The 14,373-nt window shown below is 46.5% G+C and overlaps 1 protein-coding gene across 1 annotated transcript in view; it reads right to left on the bottom strand.

Moving 5' to 3' along the window:
* MFHAS1 (malignant fibrous histiocytoma amplified sequence 1) overlaps nucleotides 1-14,373 on the bottom strand; it is a 30,287-nt gene that overhangs the window by 14,241 nt on the left and 1,673 nt on the right. The window contains exon 3 of the mRNA XM_009995974.1: nucleotides 11,851-14,359. Within this exon, the coding sequence (XP_009994276.1) occupies nucleotides 11,851-14,359 (2,509 nt within the window). The remainder of the gene's footprint in view (nucleotides 1-11,850; nucleotides 14,360-14,373) is intronic.

Genomic DNA, 14,373 nt, shown 5'->3' with positions numbered 1-14,373 from the left:
AGCCCTCCAGCATTATCATGGATCTGATCAAAAGTACCTAGAGATGACTAAAGTTCCAGAGCAAGGCTCACATCATCTCCATTTTCACCCACTGACTGTTTCTGCACAGCTCTCTACCAGAAGCTTAAAAAAAAATTAGAAATAAATTATTGATCAACAGATCCCTGGGATATTGCAGCCAGGAAGCAATGACATCTCTTCCCAACATCCCAGTTGTTTGCCTTCACTCCTACCTCAATGTGAAGGCAGACATGGGATGTTTGGAAACAAGTCAGAAGGCAACTGAAACAGAGCGGTCAGCTATATTAAAATACGAGCTCAAAGCTCCACAAAGGAGCTGGCTTTAAAAAACAAACAAACCCCAAACAAAAACAGAAAAATAAAACAACCCTGAAACTAGTAAAAAGGTTTGAAAGCTTGGATTACGTATTACTGACACTAAGAGCTCAAGGTACTCCAGCAGAGTGTGATTCCAGCAGTGGATTTTCAAGCCTGGGATGGCTCAGTCCTGGTCTGTAACAGCATACAGTGAAAGGAGAGTTGATGTATTAGACCTGTGAAACCAGAGGCATGACTAGTTCCCACACAAACTCCCATTGTGCGTGCTGTTGTCTCCCTACTTCGGTGCGAGTGAAACATGTTTCTCACACTGTCCTCCTTGAATTTGGATGTTGGTTGGGATGGGTGCTAAAATCCATCACAACTGCCACTCACTACACCTCCAAGATGCTGAAAAAGTTAACTGCTATCAGTTAAGCACCTTTTTAAACAGAGCTCTGAGCCCCAGAGCAAGCTGGAGAGGCCAAGAGACCCTCTGCTGGGTGCACTGGGCTCAAGAGAGCTAAGGAGGACTGCCAGGGTTCCAGATGCAGCACTGGCAGAAGCTCAGCATGAACAAGCTGCCCTTGGAACCCCTGGAGCTTCAGCATGGCTGCCTTACTTCACAGAAACACGTCTTCTTTCACACTGTGGCCATCACTCAGTGCCCCACCATAATAAATTTAAACTGTTCTGTAGTAAAAATAACAGCAATGAAGAAGTGTTATGTCAGATCTCAGAGGGGGAACCTCTTTTTTTGATAGATTTCCTAAATGTAAATGCTTTGATAAACAACACCCATTTGGACATGGAATTTTCCATATTCAGTGTGTGTGCATCATTATCTGAAATAAGAGCATCAAAATCTCTCTGAAAGAGCGAGCCTGTTCAAAAGGAAGATTTAGAGGAACACACAGGGAGCTGAAAACTCATCTGGTTACACAACGCATATAAGTAGGCCTGGTGCTTGCTGCCGACTCCCTGGTTTGGAAATTTGCCACCAAGCACATTTGACCCCATACAGCAGCTCTCCCTATAAAACAGAGCTGCACACAGCAAGGGGTAAGAAGCACCATACAGACCAGGACACTCCGTCTCCTCCCTCCTTGCAGCAGCACAGACTTATCAACAGGATGAGTCTGTGCCTCTCTCCCTGCCTGGGATACACCCACAGCATGGCAAGACAACTGCCTGCTTGCTCCTCTCTGGACACAGCATGATGGCTTCCTGAAGATACAGATCAGACAAAGCTTCCCCAGGAAAGCCAATCCATCCAGAGGAGCACTTGGGGACTAATTTGAGCCAGCACTGATCATCCCAGCTCTCACTGCTTGCTCCTGGCCTGGCTGAGCAGTAATGTGGTGGAGCAAGACAGTCACTTAAAAGGAGTAATGGTGGGACAGAGGCTGCCTGGCTCAGAGACCATATTAAGGTAGTGGAGGCCAAGCCAGCAGCTTTACCCTCAACGTACAGCATTCTTTAAAAACTCTTTTGGCCCAGGAACAGCCCCCCATCACTGCGTGAAAGTTTGGCACCATACAGCTGTTGCTCAGCCTGCTACCAGTTTGTCTGGATTTACAATTCCCTGTGCCCTTGGACAACCCTTGGGTGACTCTGCAATTTACAAGACAAATTTGCAATACCTTCCATGCTACAGATCTCCAAACGTGCTGAAGGAGGTCAGCTGCCTCTCTACCATCTCTTCTGCTCTAGCTCCTGTGGGTCCCATCATGACTAAATCACCCTGCTAAGGAAGGCAATCACTCCTGTGAGCCAGTCTCCACAGCACACATAAAGAAGAGGATGAGGAATTATGAAAGGAAGGGCATATTTAATTTCTGTTGCTGTTTCAAGTCCTCTTTGCTCCCATATAGCCAAGGCCCCAGCTGCTTAGCCCTTTCTGAGAAAACACATAAATTGGGCATAAATATCTTGAAACATTCCCTGTCACATGTTGCAGTAAGTACAGCTGCATTTCACTATCTGTTGAGGATGTAATCCTGAAAAATGCAATGGTTAGCAATCTGACAGACAGTTATGCTATATTTCCCCATAATGTAGCAGAAGAGAGTAAGTGTACAGACTAGGAAGTTATACACAGTACAAGTAAAGAGGGACAATGGACAGATACAAGTGTAAAAACCAGGATGGTGAATACGTGATGAAAGCTTTTCAGAATGGATCACCATTCCCACCATTACCCCATTTGTGGGTCCTTCACCTTCCATTGACCTATATTTATCTGAAAATTTTAGTGAGAGTAATGAAAGTGCAACTGAGCAGACACAGGTAATGGGAATATATTCTGTGCCTGTGCATTTCAGCTCTGCACAAGTCCTTGCTTTCAAACATATCTGTTCACAGAAAAATTGCCTGCCATCCATATCTGACTGCTTCATCTAGAAAGAGACCACAGTGAGTGAAGAAAGGTATTAAATGGTCAGCAACATAGCTCCATAGTAACAACTAGAGATGCTGCCAAGTACTGTTGCACCATGCAGCACTCACGGTTTGTGCTATTGCCCAATTTTGCAGTTCTGCCATGTCTGCTGTAACGTTTCAGAGGCCACATGACAGAGATGCATGCTTTTCTGCTGCAGGAAGGCTGCACTCCAGTTGTTGACCATGTAAAGCAAGTACCCATACTAGCTGTAAGGACACTTGTTTTGGGGTAGGTTTGGAACAAATCAGCTTCTCCAGTAGTTTTCTGCTGACAGCCTTTCATGGATGCAAAGGCACCAAATGCACATGTCTCTCAAAGTCAGGAAAGACCTAATCACTGTCTTCACTCTCAATATTTCTCCACTGTGTTGTTTCATGTGGCAGAAACAGCAGCTAGATACATGAGAAGCAAGTTAGGACAAGCAACTCTATCTCAAGACAAACCCTGAAGATTTGGGTGCTGTGAAACAGCAGCTATGCTCAGTTGCTACAGCCAATTAATTTTTTAGGAAGCTTGTCAACAACCCTACCCTGTTACAAGGTAGGATCTGTCCCTTATCATATGCCACTGCTCACTCTGCATTGGTAGAGAGGAAAACACCTGCTAAAAATGCAAACAACATGCTTCAAGAGGAATTCACCACACACAAACTGGGGAGTTACTATGTACAGATCACTCAAGAGACAAGTCTTCAGTGAAGTGTGCCACGATCTTGCATTCCATTAGTATAAAAACCTATAATATTAATTTTATCATCAATCACAGCATGAGGTCCAAAGAGCCCTGTCCTACCATTGTAGCTTTGTTAATTTCTTTCATGTTATGCCATAACAAGGAGAGCCTGAAAACTCTACAGAAAGTGATGGGCACCAGGCAAAGCAGGAGGAACCTAACCCAGAATGGTGTGGGAGGTTAGGGCTCCCTCTCATGTAACACAAATAAAAATGCTTATCTAAATTGAATGCTTGGCAAGCATCACCCTAAAATGTGGTAAAGGGAAAGCTATCCTGGTACGGCTTTCATAAAGAGAACGCACATTTAGCCACCCTTGTGAAACACCACTAACTGAAGCCAGCAGAAGTCTCCCCATATCTCACCAGCACAATTCTGTGTAACCTAGGTTAACAGCAATACAGGTCCTTTCTGGAGTATCATCATGTCTGAGTCAGAATGTGGCAAAACCAGGTAGGTCTGAAAGAGGATTTGAGATGCAGCTTTGTTTTGCTCTGAAACTTACTTGCCTTCACAGTTCCATTTAGCCTGATCATCCCCAAGCATTAAGTCTAATGGATTTCCCCACAGAAGTGCCTAGCTCACCTGAAAGTTGTTGTTTGGTTTGTGCAGAGTTTGCCACGCTGTCAATTAAAAATGAATGTTGCCTTGTAAAATCTGTAGGTACAAGGCCAGTTTCACACCTGTCCCCAGGAGTCGAACCTAGACATAGCTAAAACCAGTAAGTAGGTTTTACTCAGCATGCTTTTAAGTGAAGCAGAGAGTTTCTGAGAATGACCACCCAGAAAAACACAAATCTGAAATGAAGGTTTTGCTTTAAACCACAACCAACTCAAGTAGGTTGAGCTAGCCAGCAGTCACAGCTTAGACTTAACACACCCTCCATCCACTGCCCGCAGGCAAGTCACCCCTAACCAGTGAGCCTGCATCAGTCCTAAACCACACTGCCACTGACCACGTTGGCAACCTGATCAATAAAGTCAGAACCAAGCTTTAGCCAGGAAAATACCACAAGTACAATACAAATTTAGGCTCCAGCAGCCTGCTGAGGCAGAATTATAAGCCCTCGAAGACAGTCCAGCTGAATACCCCAAATGAAATTTCTCTCAAAGCAAACCAGCCAGTTGTCTCACAGGTCTTGAACCCCCGACCACAGTCTTTACATCTGGTTCCCAAGAAAACGACACTGCTAGAGAACAAATCTCTCCCAGCTGCTCAGCTGAAACAAAGGCTGTAGCCACACAGGTGATCTTCACATTACAGGCTGTAAACTGCATCTACTCAACAGCTTCTAAAAATGCCAAGACCTCCTTATCTTAGGTATGAGACAGAGCTCCTTCATACCATCATCACCAGAATCCCACCAGCTCTCCTGCTGTAAGGAAGGACATCACTGTCTATCAGACTGACTGAGACTCCTACAACCCAGTTGCACTGCCTTCTCAGCTCCAGATATATTCTTGGCTAGCCAAAAGCACCAACACATTCTGTTTGCAGCAGCACTAGTTTGATTGTCATAACTGACATGGTACTTTAAGGACTTCCTCCCAACTCCTCATCCCTACAAGCTGCTCCTTTAAATTGGCATCCCACAAGCTGACCCAACAAGAGGTGACCTTATTTGGCACAAAAAAGTTGTCCACATCTGTATAGGAAGCTCAAGTACCACAAGCAGAGAGAGGGAGATAAAAGGAAGAAACTGATCATCTTGTATTAACCCCCCCGATCACAGATTTCTTTACTCATTTGCAGAGGTTATTCTTCCTCTACTTAAGACAGAAGAAATAATATAAAAAAGTAAAAAATATTTTTTTCACTCTGATGACATCCAAGAATTCAAACATGACAGAACTTTCCATTGAATACATTTTCTCCCTTCTCCCCTGGCAAATTGTTTTCAAGAGTTGAGAAACTAGCCTAGACTCTTAATAGCAAGTCAGCAATTGGAGAGCATGCTAGGCTACCACAGTTACCTGCTTAATACTGCAAATGCAACAAGATGCCACAGCATACCGAAGAATTACTCACCAGATGCACTCATGTTGTGCTTTTAAATTGATACTTGTTTTTTCAGAGCTCTACCACAGTTGAGTAACATGTTCAAACCATCACCACAAGCCAACAAAAATGTATCATTGTTGGTGATTTCCCACCATCCTCTCCTGAGATGCAAAAGGAGTAGGACCTCAAAATACACCTCCACGTGGATCACACATGATACACCTCAACTCAACTTAACATGGAAAAACTTTTCACACTGAAGTGTTTTTAGAAAGAGCAACTGCACCAGAAAAAGTGCGTGCACACAGCAGTATGCAAAGCAGGTTTCATGACATCGGTGTCCACACCATCCTGAAACAGAATACACATCAGACCTTGTGTAATCAACTGATTCGTAGAGGGGGAAAACCTACATTAACATTTTTCTCTCATCCCTACAGTCAGAAGCTTTTAAATAGTTCTCATGCAACGAAACAAAGAATCCTTTGGTACTGAGCACCTCTTGTAAGTAAAGACAAATTTCAGCAACTGCAAAGACAAATTTCAGCAACTGTAAAAATAAAAAACAAAAACAAACAAACAAAAAAGTAATGTATTATAGACCAAGAACTCTGCTTTGCTTCACTAACCAAACAAAAAAGACCCACTCAACCAAACCTAGTGTTTGCCTGGTTCAGTCATGGCAGTTCAAAGTCCAGAGGCCCAAAGCCAAGAAATTACTGCCATGGGGAACGAGGCAGGGCAAGACAAGCTGTTACAGAAGAAACCAGAAGAGTGTTCTTGTATCACACTGACATCCCAGGAAACCTTTCCTTTAGCATAAATGCATAGGAACCTTTTGCACAAGGAAGAGGATGCCTTCATCAGTGTTGAATATGCACGTTGCCATCCTAATTTCCAGTAATTTTAGCAAATTCCATTTTAGGAGCTTTGAAAAATGCCCCCAAGCATACACAAAGCAATGTGCATGATACAAGGTAACCAGACACTGCAGGCAGCAGAACAGCTTTAAGAAGGCAATTCAAAGCCGAAGCCTCTCTTCTGGCATACACAGCTGAATTTGTTCCTCCTGCTCCTGTGTCACGCCAAGCCAGGCCATCAAGCATGAGCCCAGTGCCGTGCTGGCTACCCTAGTTCTCCCAGGGACTGGTTCCCACACCCCACTAAGCACAGTCCCATGGCACCATCCACACTGCACACCACACTCTTCCTCTGGCAACTTCTCGGCCTCCTCCAAGACCATGAAATGTTTGTTGTCTCTTTCCTGAATGTGGTGTTGAAATTAGACGACGCCCTACTGCAGCCACCAAGCAAGGGGACCTCAAATGCTCACCAGCAGAACACATGAAGGACATATCTAAAAATCCTTGGTGACAAACAGACTGTGTTTCTACACCATCACATATAGCAAGTCACACCACTTAAGGCTGTCATTTCAGTGGCACAGAAATCAGCTCTTGTTGGCAAGCTAAATAATCAGTGCTAGAGCTTCCTCAGATTCAGCAACTGATGTGTTCTCTCCTCTTCCTGAATCAAAGAGCCTTGTTCAGCTTTCTCCTGCCACCAAGATCATCCACTACCAGTGTTCCCACTGTGCTGATATCTCACCCTATGGTCTCTGATTACTCCACAGTACTCTGCTGAAGCCACAACCTTCAGGAGAGTGTGACAACAGTCCCAAAACTGCTACAGGATCTACTTGGAAAGTCAGGCAAAAAAGACTCCACCCTCAAATGGGGAAAATAAAAGGCTGCCAAATGCTAGCATCAGGCTCTAGAACAATCAGGTCTTGCTCTACTACAATTGTCTACAAATAAAACGCCAGGTGCTTATAGCTTAATTACAAAGAACAATTAGATACCTGACATCATCCTTTCACTGAGAGTCAGCTCAGATTTTGGAGCAACTTCTGAGCCTTTCTGACAAAACCAGTCCCACCTGCTCCCTCCCTCCTCAGCTTGCACGGGACTTGACAGCATGACACATCATGGATTATTTCACCTCTTTCTCTTCTGACTCCACCCCAGCCACCAAAGGAGATCATGCTTGCTTTTGACTCAAACACAGGGATGGTGAATGTGGTTCACTTCAAATCATATGGATAAGGTGGCCTAAAATTAGCCGTGCTCTGGCCATGACACAAGTCTCACAGGGGAACTATGTTATGATACCTCCATCTGTACCCCTGAGGGTGACTGACACATAATCCTTGCTTCTCCTCACCTTTGATGCGGTAGATAGGCAGAAGAGACTCTTGATCTCCTCCCCTGTTCTGATACCTTACACAGGAGGCAGCAAGGCAGACAGGAGATGTGCACCTCCGCTCCACAGGCTCTTTCCAGTCATCCAGCATCTCTCAAAAGCTTCCCAACATCTTTGCAGCATCTTTCTGGAGAGGGGCTGCTTGGCTCCCACACAGTATCTTGTGCCTGTGGCTTTCTATCTATCACATTTTTAATCTGTGAAAACCCCAGTCATCTTGTTTGTGACAGCATTTTGCTCATTTTCTGCAATGAGCATAGCCCCTGGCTTCCTTATCTCTGCATTCATACAGGTAACTTCACAGGCAGGAATAAAGGAAAACTACTGGTCAGACACAATCCCTTCCACCCCAAAAAGATCACACATCAGCTATCTGGACATCTTGAGCAGACCATAGCCTGGCAGAGTCAGAAACTACCCTGACTCAGCCTAGGGCAGGACAAGAGGAGACAACAGCAGAGGAGTTAGCAGGTGCACACAAAGGCAAGCTTGGAAAATCCAGTCACGTTTGTCCAAACAAAGCACATGTCTACTACCAGACAGATGGCAAAACACCTCCACCCCCCAGTGCCAAGTCATTTAATAACTTATGGGACATGAATAACCTAAAAAGCCTTTCAGTCCAGGGGCTAAAAGAACACCACATACAAAATGACAGCATTTCATAGGGCCTGCAACAACCTAACTGAGATCTCAATCTTCAAGTGGCAAACTATTCTTGTTGGTCACTCCAAGAAAGGATTTGCCATTCTTAGCTTGGCAGGGATACTTTTATTTATATACAGTGCAAACGTACAAGAAAAAAAAAAAAAGTCAATGTACCACTTACCAGCCAAGCAGATGACTGCAGCCCCAAAGCACAGCGAGATTCCAGCTCAGATGCCAATTCAGTTACTATTTCACCCAGCTACTAAAACTGTTTCAAACACAAAAACTTCCTTAAAAGGACCCTATCAAGGCATTTTTGTAACACTTTTATTCACTGTTTCATAGCAATAAACCCTCAAAAGACTGAATCCAGAATCTCAATTCTTATTAACCAGTTCTACACACATTAGCTCGTTCTCAGAAAGTATCTGTGTGTATTATCAATGGAAGTTCTAGACAATGCACATGCAAGACTGGGAAGGAAGGAGAGGAAAAGCAAGGATTAATTGTCAACTCATGAGCAACCAAGTCCCCTCTTTGTAGGGGATTCCAATGAAAATTTTGGATAACCAAAGAATGCACCATTGGTTTAATGAATGACGACACAGATTGTGCAACCAGACACATAGCCAGACTGCACTTCCATTTTTGAGCACAAATTTGGCAGCGTCTCCACAGAAATATTTCCCTTATTAAGGTCAACAAGCTGCAAAGCAGTTCTTCAGTGCAGTCCTAAAAAGACCACAGCCCTATGCAAGAATTATCAGCATTGTAATTGCCAGGGATTTCCACTGGAAGAGTTTGGAAATAAACAGACATCTCCCTCGCTACATATTTTCATAACATTAGACCCATCTCTTTCCTACACTCCATTAAAAATTATGCCAACAACAATTCACTCGCACAAGAGCAAGCTTGGCAGCACAACTTTAAACACACATGCCTCCTGATCAACAAAATCAGCGGAAAAAAAAAAAGTCTTCAGCTTCACGATTGCCATTTAGGGGCTCCTAAGCAGTCTTTTATTCACAGAGCAGACACACAGCAAAGAATATTTTAGATTAAATGCACACATACAGGCCTCCTCAAGCCAAATGATGGTTTACATTTTTTCATACAACCCAAGTCATAGCTGGGCTAGATTTAAGCATCATCCAAAAAGACAAGCAAGCGTCTCCACTAATTGCAGCTTCTAATCACTCTTCAGAACTTCCACAAATCAGCCCTGCCTTTGAAACATATCTGCCTTCTCAACATGCTCTTTCCCCAGCTAGACTTGGATAGCTTTCGTGTTAAGACATTCACCCCATGGCCCAGGACAGAGGCACTTTGGATGCTAAGCCCTGTGCTCCTGGCAGCAAGGCCCAGCTTCTCCCCTGGAAAGGTCTGGAAACACTGCAACTCCCTTTCCACAGGCAGCATCACCAAGGTGACATTTTGATGCCTGGCACGCAAGCCCCCACTCCTCCCATGCCCAAGGATGCACTGCTTACCTGAGCCTTCCCTTCCCAGTACACCCACCCTGGCTCCCAGGTAAGAGAAATCCTTTTCTGCCTCTAAAGAAACATGTATGGCACAGTCAAATCCAGACAAAAAGGCCCTTCAATTTCCATGCTCCCCTTATGCTTCCAGACCTACTTTGACTGGCACCAGTCAGCAAAGATGCCGATCATCTGCAGACAGTCCTGCTCCTCTTCACATTTCACTTTGAAAGCATCATCTACTCATCAGTGAAAAAAATAATCAGCCACAAAAAATGTGACGGCAGATCTGAATTATTCACAAGGTAAACCTTCAATATCCACCCGTCACACCTGCACATAGTTTGATGTCCTGGCAGGTTACAGTGGGTGTTTTGGTTGGTTGTTGGTATTGGCTTATTTTTTGTGTTTGGTTTTTTTGTGTGTTTTTTTTTAAGGGTTGTGGTTTTTTAGTCTTTGAGGTTACCTGGACAGCAGATCACATTGTCCCAAGCACCATGTGGGGAGCAAGACCCAGCATGTGGATACCACTCAGCAGCTCTCACAGCATGGGTTTGCCCCTCAGCCCAATGGCTCTTACATAAGCCAGCACAGCGAGAGGGAGATGCAATCAACGATGCGGGCAAACATCATCTCCTTATTTTCAAGGTCCAGAGGAGAAAAAAAAACAACCAAGCAAAAAAACCACAAAAAACCCAACCCCTCCAGAAACCAACCAAAGCAAGTCCCCCAAACACTCATTATTCACATTTGCCTATGAATTAATTCAGCACCACTGCTTGCTTTAACTCAAATAATACTCCAGCTCTTTCACAAATTAATGCAACCTATAAAATAAAGAATGCTCCGACATACTTCCAGTATGGGTGTATGTGTGTATCCATTAAAAAAGCAAGTTTCTACAGCACTACTTACAGCTCACAGTGCATTTTGATTTAATTAAGATTTACACACCAAAGCACCTTTTCCATGGCCTTCACAAACCCCAGAGCAAACCCAGCGGAGCATGGAGGACACAGGTTAGGACCCAGTACCTTCTCACATAAAAAATAAAACAGATGCTGCTGGAAAACACCACAGATAAAACCATGACTTGAGAGCAACAGCTTTAAAAAGCACCACAACTCATATTCCAGAGGAGATTATGCTTTTTTCGTTAGATGAAGGGGGAGCAAGGAAGGAAAATAATTGCTCTCAATAGCTCCAAGAGGCACAGTCTGGGAATCACTGCTAGGTGAGACACTTAAAACAAAGAAGATGGAGTATCCTTCTCTCTTCAGGGAAGAATGCTTCCTGCTACAGAGAAGGCTCAGATCCGAGAAAGCACTTACTTTTATACAGACCAACACACCCATTGTCTACCAGCAGGAGCTTTCCTGCATTCAGAGGCTGCAGCACAGGACAGGTTCTGGAGATGGAGGGTGGAAGCAGAGAGGATGGGACACCTGCAGTCCTTCAGGCATCTCTATCTGCATTTAGGAATAGCCCCCAGAAAGGGGAGCTGGAGGGTAAAGGGAATTAGTAGAACACAGTGCCATTCAAAAGAATCAAAAAAGGAGGACAGGTCAGGGCCTTGTCAATAATGGCATTATCAATGCTCAGAACCAAAACCCAAAAACCAAAGAGAAAAGGTACAGACAAAGGGGGATGCAACACCCCTCTCATCTCAGAATAGGGCTATTTTAAACCTGTCTCCTTGGAGCTACCCTAGTGTTTTCTCTCATGACTCAAATCACCAGGGTTAGTGAGTTAAAGCAGAGAAGAAAAAGGAAAAACTAATAATAATAATAATATTTTTAAAAACCCACAAGCAAACAAAACAACTAACCAACAAAACCCAAAAAAACCCCCAAAACCCAAGAAACGAAAAAATAAGAGACAGAGCTAAGACTAACATTGTAAAACTCCCTTCTAGAAGGGGCAAACCTCCAGAAGAGATGAATGGCAAGTGGGGCTGTGCCTTACCTGGAAAAGTGTGTGGGTTGGGTGACCCTCTTTTAAGGCACTTTGAACAGAGGACGTGCACAGTGTAGTACAGGCCTGGCCATTCCTGGAGCAGGACATTCAGTTCTTCCACTAATGGGGTAATAGCTTGCCAAGCTGTCCAGATATTTGGTAGGGATGCATGACTAGCGATAGACAGAGTATCTGGCTGCAGAGCTCCCCTGGCAGGCCGGTAACTCACCACCACGGGCACCTTTCCCCGGTAGGCATAGATCTGGTATTTGCCATCTGACCGCTGAACCACGTGGCTGTTAATCTGGACGCTGTAGCGTGCAAACAAGCCAGGTGGGAAAATGAATGGAAAGCTGTACTCAATCTGCAGCTGCTCGACCACAAAGGACTGTCCACTCAGATTGACACCGTTGATCCATGCCTCTGCATGGGGCACCTCGTTTTTTACGTAGCAGGGAAACTTGTACCAAGCAGCTGCCCCATTTAGGGGCTTACATTTGGGTTTGTTGACACAGTAACAGAGCCCCATCTTCTCCAGCAACTCCAGGATGAGCTGCAGATCCTCCCGGCTCTGGACGTGGGGCTTAAGGAGGAGACGGATAACGTGGGCAGGGAGGAGGCCATGCAGCAAGAAGCCCTCCACATAGTGATGGAGCTGAGTGGCCCTCAGTTCGTCAATGTGGGTGTCACTAAGCAGTTTCTGGAGCAGCACTGTTGCATCCCACTGGCAAAAGACATTGAGGATGTCAATGAGCCGCGGCAGGTTGTGGAACACATACTCCCGCAAGGTGAGGTGCTCCTCGAAGTAGAGCAGCTTCCCACTCTCGTGTAGGTAGGACAGGGCGCTCTGGAGTCGATCTTCTGTCAGGCCCGCCTGCAAGCCCAACCGGGCAGAGTCCCACCAGCTAAGCCACAGCTGCTGAGCCTGTGGTTGGAAGTGCAGCTCCTCCAGCACTTGCCAGGATCTGGGCAAAACCCGGTGCAGGTTCGGGAAGATATCCCGGTGCTCAGCCACCGAAAGGAGCTTGTCCCGCAAGCGACGCACTTGGCAACGGTCCCGGCAGCTGAAAGGCAGCACTGGAGAGAGGATTTGTGGGCGGTGGTTGAGAAGGTACTGAAACTGGGCTTTTTTCCGTCTCAAGTTCTTGTCTGAGACCCCATAAAAGGCAGTGTGCGGGCTGGAGCAGCGCAGGTCAAAGTCCTGTCCCAGAGCCTCATCTACCTGTTGGACCAAGCTCTGGAGTCCCTCAGCATCCCTTTTCTCCTGCTGAGCGATCTGGTGATGGATGTCCAGGCACTTCTCTTCCAATTCCCGCTCTGCACAGAGGTCAGCATGGGTTCCCACCATACACACAACAGCATGGGGCACCTTGGAACCTAGCCAGTGCAAGAAATAGCCCACAGAGGGGTAGAAGTGCTGAGGGACGTAGGCACTCAAATTCACCACCAGCACATACAGGGCTCCAGGAGAGAGGAAGAAAGACTGGATCACATCATAGTTTGGGTCCCCCGCCAGCTCATACACAATGAATGTCAGGCCTCGCTCTGCATCTGCTGTCCAGTCCATCACCTCAATGCCCTTGCTGCCCCCCAGCAGTCCCAGTCCTGAAGGTACCTGTGGGGGACTCAGTGACAGCGATGGTGTAGGACGCAGCGTTTCCCCTTTTACCCTGTGAGAGGGCATGTGAGAAGGGAAGTCCTGCCACTCAGCAGGGAGATGTTCCAGCTGCTGAATGACAGGTACCTGCACTGAGGAAGAGTCCTGAGGCTCTGGGAAGGCGCAACACCCAACTGGCACTCTCCCCAGGTCCTGCTGCTGCCCAGGGCACACTCTGGGCTGGGTGCTCCCTGTCACCAGACTTCCCATATCCTCCCTCTGCCCATCCTCCTCCATGAGGCATCGTCTCAGTAGGGTCTTTCCTGCATCCTTTAGGCCCATGAGGACCAGCTTGAGGCGGGGTTTGAGGGCAGGTTGGGAGTGGGCCAGCTCCTGCTGGTAGGCTGCAATGTAGGGGATGCCCTTCATGCACACCTCATAGGGGGGCTGGATGAGGGGGTTGTCTTTGATCTTCCACAGGGTGACACGGGAGAGCTGCCCGAAGCCCTCGGGCAGGATGGCAATCTGGTTGCCTTGCAGAACCAGCTCCTCCAGGCTGTGGAGGAGGACGATGGAGTCAGGCAGGTAGCGGATGCGGTTGTTATCAAGCCAGAGGGTGCGAAGTTGACGGAGCTGGCAGAGGTGAGGGGGCAGCAGGGTGAGCTGGTTGCGGCTCAGGTAGAGCTCCTCCAGACTGGGCAGTGCCAAGATGGCAGCAGGGAACTCCCCCAGCAGATTGGAGGAGAGATTCAGCATCTTGAGCCGCTGCAAGTTGCCGAAGCCGGCGGGCAGGGCCTGCTGGGGAGGGCCGTCCAGCATCAGGCTCTCGAGGGCGCTCAGCTGGCACAGGCCCTCGGGCAGGGCTGCCAGCCCGGTGCCGCTCAGCCAGAGGATCTTGAGGCGGCGGAGGGCGGCGATGCCCTCGGGCAGAGCCC

The sequence above is a fragment of the Chaetura pelagica genome, unplaced genomic scaffold, assembly GCF_000747805.2.
Source record: "Chaetura pelagica isolate M959 unplaced genomic scaffold, ChaPel_1.0 scaffold142, whole genome shotgun sequence".
Taxonomy (NCBI): Eukaryota; Metazoa; Chordata; class Aves; order Apodiformes; family Apodidae; genus Chaetura; species Chaetura pelagica.
Note: the sequence above shows the minus strand (reverse complement) of the source record. Positions and strands in the feature narration are given on the sequence as shown.